The 17314-nt window shown below is 33.4% G+C and overlaps 1 protein-coding gene across 3 annotated transcripts; it reads left to right on the forward strand.

The window, feature by feature from the left end:
* The first annotated feature begins 953 nt into the window (after positions 1 to 953).
* LOC104586810 (homeobox-leucine zipper protein HAT14-like) lies at positions 954 to 14632 on the forward strand. 3 transcript variants are annotated; one of them, XM_010244160.3, is made up of 5 exons: positions 954 to 1192; positions 1293 to 1423; positions 2601 to 2809; positions 5036 to 5118; positions 13936 to 14632. In XM_010244160.3, exons 2-5 carry the CDS (start codon positions 1321 to 1323, stop codon positions 14213 to 14215), a joined length of 675 nt encoding a protein of 224 aa, XP_010242462.1. In that variant the 5' UTR covers positions 954 to 1192; positions 1293 to 1320; the 3' UTR covers positions 14216 to 14632. The 3 variants fall into 3 exon arrangements, with proteins under 3 accessions (XP_010242462.1, XP_010242463.1, XP_019051454.1); XM_010244161.3 differs by having other exon boundaries at positions 955 to 1173; positions 13936 to 14625; XM_019195909.2 differs by having other exon boundaries at positions 957 to 1173; positions 5039 to 5118; positions 13936 to 14588.
* The last annotated feature ends 2682 nt before the right edge of the window (positions 14633 to 17314 follow it).

A 17314-nucleotide genomic window follows, 5' to 3' on the forward strand; every position in this document is an offset into this window, starting at 1 on the left:
ATTCACACTTTTAATAGTTGTATGTATAGATTGTCCCAAACCCCCAACCTATATATATATATTACTATACTAGCTATACTGTATTAATTATGTGATAAAAGAATCTATAAAATCCCCTTAATATTGTGTTCTTCATGCAATCTGCATCATCAAAAACTTGTAAATTTTCATGGTGTTTGGAAGCGTGGATACTTTTTGGGACCGATTTTCAAGAAAAAACACCCATGCTTCTAAGACCCGTTTTTCATAAGAAAAAACACTTCTGTCACATAGGCAGTGAGCAACACTATGCTGTTTGGTAAGGTGATTTTCGTCACCGTTTTTCATGTATGTACTGATAGGTAAGCACCACATAGAATACACATCAATCAACCATTGAGGGAATTGGTTCACCGATGCATGAAACGTCAAATTCGGTGGATCCCAATTTTTGAGGCATGCCCGATTTTTTAATAATCAGCTGAACCAAACAATAAGATACATGAACATTTGTTGAAACGCCTATGTAAATCTAACGTAACACCATTTTTTTGAAAAACGGCCACGATTCCAAACATCCCCTTTAATAACTTGGGTTGGGTGAAATGGGTCGAACCAAAATGGTTGAAATGCTTCAAATCGGGTAACTTTGGTTTTGGTCCAGTCCAATTAATTTGGTAGTGGGGCCCAATTAATTTGTGTTTAGGAAACCGGGCTCCACAGCTAAAGAGTGACTGACATACTTATACTGTGCCAATGGGCCACGTGGCGAGACTGAACGCGTTGGGCGGTATCTTCCTGTCTGCACTTTACCCGAACATTGTCACGTGCTCAACACGTGTTAAATGGAATTGTCGTTAATTTTCACCTGAAGGTGCATGTGCAGTGCCGGATTAATCATTCGTGAAATAACACAAGATCTTTCTCGAATCTCTCTACCCTATCAATAATTTCACTCAATTACACAGAACAAACCATGGTTAATGAATTCCTGAAAATTAACTTCTCTCATGGCGTGATTTATAAACGCCAAGCGAGATGCTGAGCTCCAAAAAATGGAGAGAAGGCAGATGAAGGCAGAAGGAATACGTTATGTTCTGCTCATGGTCGTCTTACTCGACTATGACTAAGACTAACCGTTGGTTTCGTGCGATACTCGGCTCCTTCTTTCTTCGTCATTTCGGGGACTACTTGGTCGGCATTAATTTGATTGGTGTTTGCCTTCTTTCTTTAATCTGTAAATTGTTCTCTGCTGCTGGTTCTACACTGTTTTCTTTACTTCTAAGATTTAAGATATCTTTTCGTGTTTCCAGCGGAGTTCTATGAGCAGTGTCTTGTTTCATGGAAGGAGAGGAAGTAGAAGGAAGCTTGGGGTTAGGAGAAGAAACTAAACAAACGATCACCGTCCATCACATCTTGAGCAATGAAGGTCCATCTCGTTCTGGTAAGACATTTCTCCTTCTGTGCATCTCATATTGCTTGATCTGTTTCAAACTACAACCCAAAGTCCTGTCATGATGAAGTGATAATAAAAAGTCTTGTCCACCATTTACTTAGAATGCAGGGCCACTAACACTGTTGGCCTTGTAATAGTGATACAAATGGCGTTTTGAGAGGACAATGCAGGATCCATTAGAGAAAAATAAGGCATCGCGTCTGCACCAGGTCATATAAGCAGTTTATCTGGGTCGGGATGTAGTAAGCACGTTAGGTAAGCATAACGAGTGAGTACGTAATAGTTGTGTGATATATATCTCTTTCATTCAAACGTTTTTGTTTTGTTACACAGAAATTATTCATTATTTTATTATTTTTGTCAAAATAATTAAAAATAAAAACAATGAAAAAGGAAAACCTAAACATATTGGGAATTGAGACTCATTTATGTTTTCTTTTTTCATTATTTTTAATTTTTAATTAATTACTTTTACAAAGATAATAAAATAATGGACAATTTTTGTTTAACGAAGCAAAAATGTTTGGATGAAAAGCATATTAACTGAGATATGTGTCACACAGTTATTACGTGCTCACTCATTGTGCTTACCTAACGTGCTTACCATATCCAGACCCAATTTATCTTATTTTTCTTTTGTATGACATGAACTTCATGCAATAATAATGGTGTTGAAAGCCTACTATATCCGGATCTCCTGCAAGTAAAAACTCTTCGCACACTATGTAAAGTACAACATCTAACTGCACATTGTGAATATCTGGTACAGAACTAGTTCTACCAAGGTTTTTAAAATCGAATCGGACAATAAACTGGTTAGGGGTCTGGTTCCCGGGTCGAATGACCAAAACCGTTGGACAGTTCAAGTGCCCAAATCAACAGTTTATAGACCAAATCAACGGGTTTTTTTTTTTTTGTGACAAAATAACGAGTCTAGGGTAAAATGAAACTGACTACCTGACCGATTCCCGGTTTTTCTAATCTGACCGTCCTATCTTGTCCAGTTTTGAAAACCATAAATTCTACACATTAACTTATTGGGGTAGGGGATTGAATCCACTTTAATCAGTCTGACCCAATCCCATCCATTGACAGCAGTACTTTAGAGGCATGGTTGCTAACTAGAATTTTAATCCCTAGAGTCTTTGCCTTGGCTGACATGTAGAAAGGAAGGAGAGAGAGCTTGTGATGATTGACATGAACGAGATCCCAAGAGAAAGCAACTATAGTCCCAACAATGATAATGAAAAGACTAGAGGCGGAGCAAGGAAAAAAGAGGGCTTGGCGATGATGAAGAGAAGAAAGCATCGACTGACTGCTCATCAGACGGCCATTCTGGAAAACTTTTTCAAGCAGCAAAACACACTCGATCAGGTATATGAAGTTTTAATTTTAGGAAAAATGTATGATGATGGAAAGATATAATATTGGAAAGGTTTTGATAAATCAATCTTCTATAAATATAGGTGAAAACCCAGTTGATTGATTCCTACCTTTATGACACCGATTGATTGGCTATAAATTTTCCCAGTATCATGTCTTTCCAGCAGCATAGTTGAACCTTAATTTTAAATGGAAAATAGTTTATAAACTGTCAGACTGAGGAATGGGCCGGCCCCCTATCTTTCAAATCACTCTTGCTATGACAGACAGTGTCGATCGATAGTCTTGTAGTGCTGCTATTGTGTTGAGATAACAAAATCAAAACCAAAGCCTTTGGTGTATTCATATAGCTCCACGAAGTAGCTTGAATTTGGATTTCCTCTTTGCATGCAGAATGGTCTTCATACCCATTTTACAGCATGTTGCGACTGCACATCAGCTATCAGTAACATCTGTATGTTTTAATTTGTGGGAGATATTTTCAATAATCAATACAAGGCTAAAAGTGTTGTAAGGTGGGTGGGAGAATATTAAGCGAGGAAATCCAGATTCGATAGTACTGTTCCCTATCTATTCAGCATGACATAGAGGAAAGAACATTTTCTTGCTTTTGATGCAGTCCTTGTACATCTCACAACCAACAATGGATGAATAAGGCAAGAGGGGTGGCTCACAAAGTTATGTCTAGAATAATATTGGTGATCTATCATCCAAAAATAAAGATAAAGATGGTTATCCTTTTTCTGGGTTTTACTTAATTATTGTAGCTACTTTTTAGGTAGGCCGGCAAGACGGGTGGCTCACAAAGCTACTTACTGTAGACTCATCTCTGGAACCATCCATGAGACATAGAACCTCTCCAATTTTGGCTACAAGACGACATGAAATGATATATAGACCGGTATTACATAATACACAACATAATGGGCAGAAATGCAAGGCCCACTGGTCATATATACCAGCCTCACGAATGGGGCGGAATAATACACAACATCCATGAACAAAATATATATTTGCCTTTTAGAGCAAACTCAAATTATTGACAAGGTAGATTTTATAATTTATTAGAGATAGCTATATAAATAATATAGAGAAATGTCCTCACGCCGGTCATAAAATACATGGGACCCACAATGAAAGATGGGATGATTGTGGGCCCCACATATTTTATGACTGGTGAGGGGCATTATCATTAGTTCTACAGCCCGATAACTAAACAGCCATTGCATTCAGCTAGGGGTGTCAACTGGACTGGATTTGGTCCAATCCTATCGTGTTCAATGTGAGTCCATTATAAATGGACCAGGTCCAATCCAGTTCAATGATCATTTTGGATCGGTCCAATTTAATGTCTGGACCGTCCAATCTGTTCAAATTCGTTTTGATTTAGATTGGTTTCAATTCAAACATGGTCCATTTACGCTTATATTCTTGTCTTATATCAATGGACCAGATATTGGCTTAGTCCAATCCAATCCATAATATAAATTTATTACGAATAGACCAGGTCCAATCCAATCTAATAAATATTTTAGGTCAGATTAGTCCAATCCAATATGTCTTGTTGGTCCATCCAATCTGTCTAAATTGATTTTGGACTGGACGGGTCCAATCCAAAACCGAGTCCATTGACACCCTTACATTCATAATGTAACTGTGTGATTTGATATGGATCCCACCTAGGTGGTTGATTTCACAAAACATCGGCATAAAATGTCCTTCCAAAAATGTTCTGTTGACATTGGCCATTGCCGATAGGGCTGTCAATGGGTTGGTTCTGTTTGACTGTCAAACCTAACTGCAATGATTTTTGGTTCTATGATTTTGTTCCGATTAATAATTGGGTCAATCCAAATTTTTACTTGATAGATAATATTATAAGATATTATTAATTAAATATGCATATAAATAATTTAGTATTTTACTATCATCTACTAAGATTATATTATCAAAACTTATGTTTTTAATTGTTATTTAAATAAATAAATATATTTTCAATACAATTGAGACAGTGCTGGGTCTTTGATTTTGTCTTAATTAATAATCAGTTTGCGACTGAGACATTCCTGTCCCAACCCAGACCCGATCCATTGAACAGCCTTACAGCCCTAATTGTTTATGATTGTTTATGGGAAAGAAGAAATAGCATCGAGTAGAATACCTTAATTTACAATATTCACGTCTGACTGAAGTTCATTTCTTATTTATTTGGTGAAGCAGAAGGAGAAAACCGAACTAGCAAAAGGACTTAATCTTAAGCCTCGGCAAATTGAGGTCTGGTTCCAAAATCGAAGAGCAAGGTTAGAGAGACCTCAAATTATCTAATTTGTCTCAATCTAGTTACATTTATATATTGATTTTAAGGTTATAGAATTGTAGTTAGTAAAATTTCCTCCACATTCAGTAAAGTTAGGGGTTAACAGAAAAAGGATTTAATGTTCCTGATACATATTAATAGACTAAGAAAATAATCAAATATTAAGCTTTTCATGATGTGTTGAGCGAACTCAGTCCACTTTCTTAAGTTTCTTAATTCGAGCTATTTGACTAATAATCTGATTAAGTTTGGAGTCAGAAAAAAATTGAACCAAATCATTCTAGTTAGCTAACTAGGAACACCTAACATTGAGGATTTAGGCATATTTTTTTGATCAATAATCTAAATTGTTCACTAAAATCAATATATTACAGATATAACCTTGTTGGCCATGAAATTGCTGATCTTAGATTGAAGTCAGGGGCCATGTAATGATGAAATTTTGGACTGGCAAGCATGAGAATGTGGGCCTAAATATGAGGGTGGCCACTTATGCCCAAGGTTAGGGTTTTGCCTAATATTCCATCCCTATGAAGACCGAGATAGATCGGACCAACATTGGTTAATGGTATTTCTTTATTAACATTTGAACAAACTTTCATTAGTAGATACAATATAAATTTATTTATATATAATCAAACTGGATTACTAGTCGAGGGGTGGCTAGTTGGTATATTAGATGGTTCTCTCGAGTATTGACACTGAATCAATTCTTGCAACCACTAATTTGGGGAAAAGGACTTAATCCAAGTTGTGCATTATCAATTTTTAAATTTTATTGGATTTTTTATATTAATTATTAGGTAAAATTATAAGAGAACCTCCTCTTATAACAATCTTATAAACCACCCTTGACTTTTGACCCGAACAAAAACCTCCCCTATAGTTTTGAAAATAAGAAGTGAAAATACCTCCTTTCTTTCATCTTTTCAGTAAGAAAGACGCCAAAATTACCAAAATATCTTTATTACTGTTAAGACACTACCATACACAATTTAAAGTTTCAGCTTTACCTTCAACTAATTTATTTTGAGGAAATTTTGAGTTTAGTCCACCTCATGGACTTTTATTAGTTTTTTTGGTTTTATTTACCAACACCACCTATGATTCATTACCCCCTTGAATTTTCATTCATTCCTCCACTTGCCACTATTCCAACTGTACAAATTGTACTAATAATCATTGTTATCTTATTCAAATAAAATTATTTTTACTATGGTTAATTAATTTTCAATATTTTCAAATGGAATATAAATGGATTATTCAATGTTTTCAACCTATGGTTGACTTGGATGGTTAAACCATTCAAACCATCACTTGACCTTATTTTTATTCCTAGTTTCCTAAAACCGGCTTTTTTTTGTCAAAAACCATTGGTTTGGTCAAAACCCTTTTGACTTGGGCAATTGAACCATTGACCATTTTGACCTAATCATTGGGTCATGGGTTACAATTTACAATGTATTAAAAACTTAGGGGGGGACTTAACTTTGTGATCGGTTATTGATTGGGGTGATTTTTATTTTCTTTTGGGTAACTTTTCGTGATCTTTGAGCCCCACTATGTAAAAAAACTCAATTTTTGCTTCAAATTTCAATTTTGGATCCTTATTTATAAAAAAGTTAAAAACTAAAATAAAAGTAATTAGGCCTAAAATAATATACACACATGTAAAATGCAATTATATTATACATATCTGTTTGGATGTTTCCCAATTTGACTCATCCAACATGAACAGTTGAACCGTTGACCTGTGACATAGAGGAAAAAAGTTATTCAACCTCCAAGTCAGTTTTTAAAACACAGGTTTTATTTGTTGAATAAGTAAATAATATTTATATATGTTGAAATGCATATTACTTGATTAATTAACTTAAAAATTAACTATCTTTTAAATGAAATTAGATTATTTAGCCTAATAATATATTATTGAATATCTCTGTTTCAATATAATTAATTTTTATTAATAATTATAATTTAATATAAATACATCTAATGTATATAAAAATATAGTTAAATTGAAATAGATATAGATATAGGTAAAGTTAATGAAATTTAGGCAATTTAATGGAGTAATTAGGAGAGAGAGAGAGAGAGAGAGAGAGAGAGAGAGAGAGAGAGAATTAGTGTCATGAGCTTTTAAAAGAGATAGTTAATGGCATAATTAATGAGAGATAATTTAAGGAGTTAATGAGAAAGAGGAAATAGAATAAGTTAATGAGGAGAGATAAAAGTCTTAAAAGTGATTGCCCAAGTTGTTTTTATTTAATTTTAAAATTAGAAAAATTCAAAAAACTAGAAAAAATCTAAGTGCTATTTCAAAAAGAAATAGAAAGTAAGAAAGTGCCAACTTGGCACATTCTGTTTAGGGTTTGACTAGGATATTAGAAAGACATGATGCCAGAATAACTCATATCCAATCAACCGGTATCACAAAAGTGGTAACCAATCAGGTGGTATTCATCAAAATTCACAAGAGGTTTCCATTGGTCAAAGCGCTACTGGTATCATACCTTTCTAGCATCATAGATTTATCCTATTTTATGTCATATAATAATATAATATAAATATAACAGATATTAAAAAATATGTTTAAAATTGTAGGTTCAAAAGCCCAGATATGCCCAGTTTGGGCCCTAATAGGGTCTAATATGAGCTTATGTTTAAGGTTTGGGGTGTAATCCTGGCCCAGAAAAATGATCAAACGTAGTCCCAGCTTGTGCAGGCCAAACCAAACCCAAGCATTTTCACAAGATGGACATAGAATTTTATGGTTCAAACTACACATAACTTGTAAAATTAGGCCTGACCTGGTTCATTCAGTTTGCCTCTCTTTTGGTTTATTTCCAATTGGACTGATAGAATTTTATCTGTAGTTAAATCTATCTCTTTCGTAAAGTTTGTGTATAAATCAAGAATTTATACAAGGGCTGCTCATGTTATTGCTCAAAAGATAAATATAGCAATGGTGTTAAGAGGTGGGATTCATCACCTGAATGGCTGGAACCAAGGTTTAAAGTATCGACTACTGGCGTATCTACTTGTATCGGTACCTTTATTATGTTTTATTTATTTTCTTTTCAAAATCATCTCAGAGGGGTTGGTTTAAGTCCCGACTATCCTCTAAACCATGGCTTGACCCGATACAACCCCTATAGGGGCATATCGAGAAGCCACCGGCATGATACGTATCGGCCAATACAAGTCGATACGTATCGATATTTTGAACCTTGGTTGTAACCTCATATTTGTAAAACTAGTGGGGACTCGTGAGATGCACAGGATTTATTAAGCAAAAAGAAATGGTCATTTAATAAAATACCCTTTATAGTTTCATGGATTTACTAAAATCTACCATATAGTTAGAATTTTACTAAAATGTCACTTATAATTTGCAATGGATTTAATCAATCTTCCATTAGATGACAATGGAAAATGATAGTGTTGACCCTAATGTTCATTAAAATAAATTTAATCAAAAGAAAATATCAATCAAATACCATTTTTTCCTTAATAAGACACAGGCAACCACTCTATTGGATATATTTGGTCAATTTTGTTTTTTGTACAAAAAAGTGCTAAGGGTATTTTTGGAATAAAAAATCATGGGCCTAATGGCAAAACACACACACACACACTCCTTAATGAAAGGTTAATTAAGTAAATAAGTTGTAAAATATATGGGATATTTTAGTAAAATGAAAACTATAAGGTAGGTTTAAGTAAATATATAAAACTATAAGGTGTGTTCTAGTAAATAACCTTAATAGAAACACATAAGAGTATACAATTGTTTTATATTTTCAACTTTTAAATAATTAATAATTATTCATATTTTATATTCTATTTTTAATAAATTTTTATATTACAAAAAAACAATAATTAATTTCAATTAGGTTTATTTATCAAATTGATGAAATCGACCAACCCGATCAACTCGACCCGAGTTGGTTGATTTTCTAGTATTTTAGGTTGGCTTTGGTTAAAAAATTTCCCAATTTGACCAAGTTGGATCAGTCTCACTTTGGCCATTTCTAAACTGATCAAAATCAAACGACCTAAGCATGGATATCCTTTAATATTTTATATTTTAAATATAATTTTTAATATGGAAAAGTGAGAAATTTCCCATATTTTATAGTCTAAAATGTTTTATATCATAAATCTAAGTTTTAAATTTATTTTTTAATAATAGCACTATAATTTTTAAAATTGAATTTAACTTTTAAGTTTAAATCTTTTGAACCGATTGACCAAACCATAAAATCGACCCAAACAAATAACTTGAGTGGGCCGATTTTCACAAAAGGTCAGTCGGTTTTAGTTGACCAACTCCCCAACCTGACCAGGTCAATTTGGTTGGCCAAATAGCCTATAACCGAACAGAACCAATTCATGAACACTCATAATTTTAGCTAAATTAATAGTCTCATCTCTGATAAATAATAATAGTTTAATCTCTAATAATTATTGAAAATTTATAGTGAAAAATATACAATTATTGAAAATATATTGATAATGAGAGAAATGCAATAATTACAAAAATACAATAAGTACTAAAAATATATTAACTTAGTTAATAAATAGTACAATCACAAATACTAGTTTAATCTCTAATAAATATTAATCATTAATTTATAACAAAAATACAATAAATTAAATTTAAAATTTTCAATAATAGTAGTTTAACCTCCAATAATTATTGAAAGTTTTCTATTAAATAACAAAACAAAATAAATTTATACATAATCATTGAAAATACATTTATCACAAGAAACAATAAATAATTACTGAAATACAATAAATATTAATTTTAGTATATGTAATTATATAATGAATATAGATTAAGAGTTTAAAATTATTATTAATAAATATTATTTTTTTAATTTGTTTTCTCGAATTATTAGTTGATATAAGTGAAATTAGTTATTTAATTATTTTTCTACTGTTCAGATTTTTTTAAAATTTACTACATAATTTCTTTATTTTAACTATTTAAAATCTAGTTACCTTAAATATTTTGTTATTTAAATACTTAAATAATGTGTAAAATATTTAAATTTTAAAATATCAATTATTTATTGGATTTAATTATTCATAAAATCATAATTTATACAATTATTACATAATTTCATTATTAATTTTGTAATATATTAAATCATTATTAATTTCAATATTATGTTATAATTATTTTTCTACTTTGAGGATTTTTTTAAATTTATTGCTTAATTTCGTTATTTTAACTATTTAAAATCTAGTTATGATAAATATTTAGTTATTTAAATATTTTAAAAAATTTTCTTATTTGAATTTTATTTATTTAAATTTATTACACTCTATTAAATATTTGAAAAACATTTAAATTGATAATCGGAAAACATAACTTAAATTGTTAGCACATAATTTGGTGATATATTTTGTAAAAATATAAAATTATTTTTTGCGTTTTTAATAAATATTTTAAATATATTATATAATTTTTTTAGAATATTTAAATAATTCTTCAATTTTTCTAATCCAAACATTCTTTAGATAGATGTAGATAAAAGTAGGAGAGAGGATAAATAGGAATTAGAGATAATATTATAGGAGAGAAATTCTCTACTAAATTAGAGATAATTTTGGAGAAAGTGAGGGATAGTGAGGGAGGTAGTTTAGGAGAGATTTTAGGAGAAGAGATTATTTAGTTTATTGGGAAATAGCATTTCATTGGTTATTTCAAAAATTACAGAATTAAAAAATAATTCTAGACTTCCTTGTTTTAATATATGTATAGATTGTCGATCCTCAATGAATAGTATTTTATTTGTCTAAAAAACAAAAACCATGTTCTAATGACAACTTTAAGACATGGGCCATCTGATGTGGCTTGAGTTTGACTATGATAATCAATCAACTGGTATTCATCAAAATTGGCATGGCAGAGATGGGGAGGTCCTGATTGGTCAAAGTTTTTCCATTATCATACCCTTCCATCATAGAAAATGCCCCTCTCGTATTTGTTGTATGAAGGATCATTTCCTCCTTTTTTCAAAAAAAAAAACCTCTCTCAACGCTTATGCCTTGATGAGGGCGGATTTGACCCTCCAGAGAAATTGTGACACCTGGCACCTCATGCCAACCAAGTGCAACCTCTTGACAACTGGGCAGCTCGGGCAGCTCAGCAGAGCTTGCCATGGGCAGCTTGCCACTTACAGACAGTTCGGCATAGCTCGCCACAGGCAGCTCGACAGAGCTTGCCACAGCTCGCCACAGGCATCTCGGTAGAGCTCGCCACAAGCAGCTCGACATAGCTCTCCCCCACAACTCGCCATAGGCAGCTCACCACTTGCAGGGTAGCTCGGTACAAGGTAGAGCAGTTTGACATATCGTAGGAAGATCTCGTGCCTGACAACCGTACCTGACAGATCCGGTGACCTGCACCCACGTCTTTCACCAGGCGGCGTCGTGCTTGCCAGCCCTGAGAGTTGTCCCTTGCCTAGCAAAGCCGTACTCTGCAACAACTGCCTGCACCCGCCACCTCAGCTCTGGCAGTAACGACTGCGGCAGATAGACAGAGGCGGTTATGACTGACTTGATAGAGGCGGTTATGACTGACTTGACAGAGGCGGTTACGCCTGATTTGACAGGACACCACTATATAAGGACTCCGACCCCCAAAGAAAAGGGATGGAAAAAATGGAGGTAATCCCTGCTCTCTAGCTCTCTCATCTCTCTAATATCATCTTCAAGCTCTCTACAATCAGAGTGCTAACTTAAGCATCAGAGAGTCCCCGCTGGGTAAATACCCTCGGGTCCTCTGATTCAGTTCTCACAGGTTCCTCAGCTCCCGCCGCCTACAAAGGAGAGAAGATCACCTCATGCAGAGGTCAGTCGGGTTGCGCTACACCAGGGAGCTCCACCATCCTCTGAGTTATAGGCCGCCTAGGAGTAGGTCAAATGGCGAGTCCACCAAGACAGTTCGCCACCATGGAGTTAGGCATAGCTCTCCCCTAAGCAGTTCGCCACCAGGGAGCTAGGCATAGCTCTCCCCCAGGAAGTTCGCCATCAGGGAGCTAGGCATAGCTCTCCCCTTGGCAGTTTGCCATCAAAGAACTCGACATAGCTCTCCCCCAGGCAGTTTGCCATCAGAGAGCTTGGCATAGCTCTCCCCCAGGCAGTTCGCCATCAGGGAGCTCGTCATAGCTCTCCCCCAGACAGTTTCCAACAGGGAGCTCCACCATCCTCTCTTGGGAGCAGGTCAAATGACGAGGTACTTAGCAAAAAATAAAAAAAATGGTACGTGACCAAAACCGGTTACATCATGCCTCATGCCTATTCACACATCTATATCTAATAGTAAACATGTATGTGCATTTGCACGTGACAGTATCTCTAATACAAAACTATTTATAATTCATGGATAATTTTTGAACAGTTATAAGTGGACAGTTTCTGGACAGTTATATAAGTGGGCGGTTTCTAAAATGAGAGTAAATGACATATATGCCCTCTTTATGCCCATTGTATGTTTAGACAAGGGGGATAGAAAACGTCTAATGAAAATTCTAGAAAGAAGGGGTATTCGCTCTTTTATAGTTAGTATGTATATATTAAAATTGAGGGTAAATATATGATGTTGGAAAGGTATGATATTGGAATTGTTTTGACGAATTGAAACCCTTCATGAATTTTGGTGAACACCAGTTGACCTTTTATGATACCAGTTGATTGGATATGACTTATTCTGGTGTCGTATAAAAAAACATATATGTTATATATATATATATATATAGAGCCAGGCATTGTCCACATGTTTATGGGCCTACGCTGGGCCTGGATGCATAACCTAGACTCAGTCCGGAAATTTGTAGGTATATATAGATAGATAGATAGAGCCAGGCTTGTCCACATGTTTATGGGCCTACGCTGGGCCTGGATGCATAACCTAGACTCAGTCCTGGAAATTTGTAGGCTGGACTAGAAAGGATCACCACTAATTGAATCCTTATGTATAAAAGTTTTCAAATGCTATCAGCTCGGCTCAACTCATTTTTGAGGTCAGTTTCCATGCTAGATGAATCCCCATGTTTTCATTATTTTAGGTTTCTTTTTAGGATAATTTACGAAGACCCCCGTACTATGGGGTCAATGGCATTTACTCCCTGAACTTTCATTTGTAACGGAACCCTCTAAACTTTCATTTTGTGACAAATTCCCCCTCTGTTAGATTCCATCATTTAACTTCAAAAAAATATTCTTATTCAGCTGTTTAATTAGTTTATTTATGATTTGATTAGTTTTATAAATATAACATTGTAGTCCTTTTGATTGCTTTAATAAATCCTTGTAGATTTCTAGCTGAATCCAATATTTAGATGAAATGGTAGAAGTTTCTTTCTAGCTAATAGATATAAATTTAAGGTTTTGTTTGGTTTTTCTTTATTGGAGAAATGAGTAGATAATTTTTATAACTTAAGATGATGAGAGACGTTCATATCAGTGAAATGAAATAAGAATTTAAACTAACAAACTTGTTTTGCTATTGTTATTTTAACTGGTTTTATTTGGAGAAAATAAAAGTATTTTTTGAGTCAAGAGCGAAAAAAAAATTCAGAGGTAAATATCATTGACACATAATACAATGGAGTATTTGTAATTTACCCTTATTTTTATTTTCTTTTTTGGGATATATAAGTCTAGGTAAATTCCTCCTGTATTAGAGCTGAAGTCTACAGAATTTTATCACTGCTCATAATTTTCAGAGTTGCTTGACACTTTTTTTTGTCCTTTTCTTTGTTGTGATGATCGACGATAATAGAACCAAATCTAAGCAAACAGAAGTTGGCTTAGAATATTTTAAACAATGCTGTGAAATTTTATCGGAAGAGAATCGGAGGCTGCGAAGACAGTTGGTGGAGCTACGTGCACTGAGCCGGCCATCTCAAATGTATATGCAGGTTCCAGCTACAAATCTTGTCGTGTGTTCCTCATGCGAGAGAGGGGTTTGCCCAAGTAAGAAGGAAGATGGTTTTGTATCCAAGCTCCCTGGAACTGGAAGGCTCCTTTCAATGTGTCCTAGTCTAAAAGAAAAAGGCTGAAAAAGAAAATAGAGAAAAGAAAGCAAATTGGGGCTCCTTTCACATAGGTTTTGCTTTTGAACTTTGGGCTGTAAGAAACAAAAATAAGTCAAATAGCGTTTTGAGTGTTTGGTAAAACATGCTTTGGAAAATATAATAATCTAACGTTAAAACACTTTCAAGTCCTAATGCACAAAGCCTGAAACTGGGGCTTTTAGGGTTGCAAGTTCGGCTGGTTAGCCTCAACATGAAAAAGTTGCGATGAAGTTAGGGTTAGGGTTAGGGTTGACCCAACCTAACTCGACTTAAATTCCTATTTGTTTGTATAAATATTATAGAAACATGTATTTTCATATGTTTGTATGCAAGTATGCAAATATAGTTATATAGATGTATGTATGCATCTATTTATATATGCATGTATCTATATATCTAGCTATATGTATGTATGCAACAATTTTAAAGGCAATTATTTTCTAAAGCATGATAACCATTTGCTTTTATTTATAACTAGTAAATGTGCATGTGTGAGGAACATTGTAATTTCAAATGATGATGATGATGATGATGATAATAATATTAACAATAACAAAAATAATAATTTCATTGTTCTCATCAAAACCCATATAACAAAGATAAGTAATTGAAGTGCGAGGTACTAGTGGATTTGTTACCTTTCAACCTAAAGTTTTATTTTCAAATTTTATTATAATTTATAATAATGGTCAAATTGATTAATCTATCACTCGAACAAATTTTTGAGTATTTTCCAACCAAGCCAGTTTATTGCAAAAAACCAACAATCAGATGGCCTTATTGTTCAATTGTTGGCCAATTTTGATTGGTTAAGTAGTCACCTGATTGGGATACTAGGTTCATTTACTATCAAATTGTTTGCTTGCAAAAATCTATTGACTTGGTCAACAACATGGTGACCTAGATAATCGTACCATTGAATTGTTTGACTTAGTGAGTAGGGTGATGGGTTAGAGATTAATTCTCTTTTTTCTTAATTTTTGTATTCCACTTCCATCACGAATACAAGTAATTCTTATTTATAATGCTTATTTTTTTAATATGATAAATATAATATTATTAGAGATATGTCTACATTTTTTATATATTTTTCTATATTTTTACAACCTTTTGCATTTCTATCTATTTTTTTAAATTTTTATTATTTAATTATAACATCATGGGTTGACCCGCTTGACCTATATGGTTGAATCATGGACCTAGCATTTGGATGGAAAAACCATTTTGCTTTTGGAAAAATTTGAATTATTTTATTTTCAATTTTATCATTAATAAAAATAATGCTTATTTTTCACACCTATTTTTGTTTAATATGATGAATATATAACATTAGAGATGTGTGTAAATGTTCTATTTTACAAAATTTCTGTACTTCTCTGTATTTTTTGTGTTTATATTTTCTTTAAATATTTATTGTTTAATTATAACATCGTGAATTGACCCATTTCATTGTGAAGTTTAGACTGCCATACACCACAAAGATAGTTGTTCCCATTTTTTATAATTTTTGGTTTTTCGTAATTCTTTATACTTTTCTATTTTTTTTAAATTTTATTATTTAACTATAATATCAAGGGTTGGCCCATTTGACTCAAAGTATTGAACCACTGGCCCACCACCCAAGCAAAAAAATGGTAACCATAATCAGGTGGATTTTCATAAAAATTCATGAGGGGTTTCTATTGGTCAAAGTCATTTTGATAACATGTCTTTCTGGCATCATAGATTTTTTTTTTCTTAAAGTTATTGTGTATGGATTTAACATATGAAATTTAAAGATGAAAAACAAAATTATCTTAAATATAGGATTCGATTTGAGAGAATGGTAGCTGATACCTTAAATGTGGGACTTGATTAGAGGGAAAAGAATGAGCTCAACCCTCAAAATAGAGAGGGGCCAAAATTCAAAAGAGAGGTGTTCTAGTCAAGAAAAAGTCCAAAAATCTAAGTTCTAATTTTCCTACTTTCTATAGTATTATAGATACAGATATAAATATAACTATAGATAATGATAAACCAACCAACCTCAACTATTAAGTTTAGGAAATAAGAACATTTGGAGAAAGGAAGTAGAGAAGTTGGGGCAACCTGAAATTGACCAATCTCAACCCAACACGAAGTTTTTGGGTTAGGTTATGGTTCAATAGCTCAGGTTGGTTACAATTGACCTCAACCCAACCTGACATGACCCAAATTGCACCCCTAGGTAGGGGTATAATCGAGTCAAGTAAAGCTGAGTATTAGGCTGCTTGAGCTCGAGATTGACTCAAATACATAAAGCTCTAAATTCATGTTTTTGGCTAAAAGTTGACTCTTGTCAGTACATGTAAGCTACTTGAGCTCGACTCGATTTGAGTTGATTATAAATAAGTTAGTAGTAAAAATTATAAATACATTAGTATTAAGCATATTAAATATATTAAAAAGTTATAGATAAATTAATATTATAATTACTATAAATAAAAATATATAATGAAAATCAATTACAAATTTATTAATTTATATTATAAGGAAAGTTCCAGTTTAGTACCCTGTGCTTTAGGGGTAGTGTCAAGTTAGTACCCAAATTTCAAATCATGTCACTATAGTATTTAAACTTTCAAAAACTATCAATTTAGTCCCTACCGTTAGCAGTCCACCAGTTAACTTATAATGTGAAGACATTTGCAACTTAAATTTTTTAAAAATGTCAAAACTACCATTCAAAAAGAAGACATTGCTCCTTGTCTTCTGTCTTAAGATTGAACCATATTGTTCATTGCCTTCTACCATAAGTGTCCTGTGAGAGCAATGACTTGGGTTTTGATGCTACTTAATCACGTCGGTCTTGATCCCCTCCGTCAATTTTGATGGTCTCTTCTTTAGTTGGTGAGTCTCTTGTTTTATAGATACAAGTTGACCATTTGCTATAAGTGCCTCTGCATGAATAGTTGTCGCAGTGCACTCCATGTGGCCATTACAAACAGGGCATCTGCCTAGCGCCCATTGCAGGGAACATGAGGATAGAGAGCCACAAGGAGAGAAAGGCTACGTGCTCCAATTCATCCCCATGACCCATAAAGTAGTTAATCCAGTCCGAGTGGG

The sequence above is a fragment of the Nelumbo nucifera genome, chromosome 1 (genome assembly GCF_055504915.1).
Source record: "Nelumbo nucifera cultivar China Antique chromosome 1, China Antique-T2T, whole genome shotgun sequence".
Lineage (NCBI taxonomy): Eukaryota > Viridiplantae > Streptophyta > Magnoliopsida > Proteales > Nelumbonaceae > Nelumbo > Nelumbo nucifera.

What these genes read in the sequence shown, in the direction of transcription:
- LOC104586810 (XM_010244160.3), top strand. Translation starts at nt 1,321, where the DNA reads ATGGAAGGAGAGGAAGTAGAAGGAAGCTTGGGGTTAGGAGAAGAAACT. An exon ending in AGCAAAACACACTCGATCAG is followed by an intron (nt 2,810 to 5,035) that starts GTATATGAAGTT and finishes TATTTGGTGAAG; the next exon opens with CAGAAGGAGAAAACCGAACT. An exon ending in TTCCAAAATCGAAGAGCAAG is followed by an intron (nt 5,119 to 13,935) that starts GTTAGAGAGACC and finishes CGACGATAATAG; the next exon opens with AACCAAATCTAAGCAAACAG.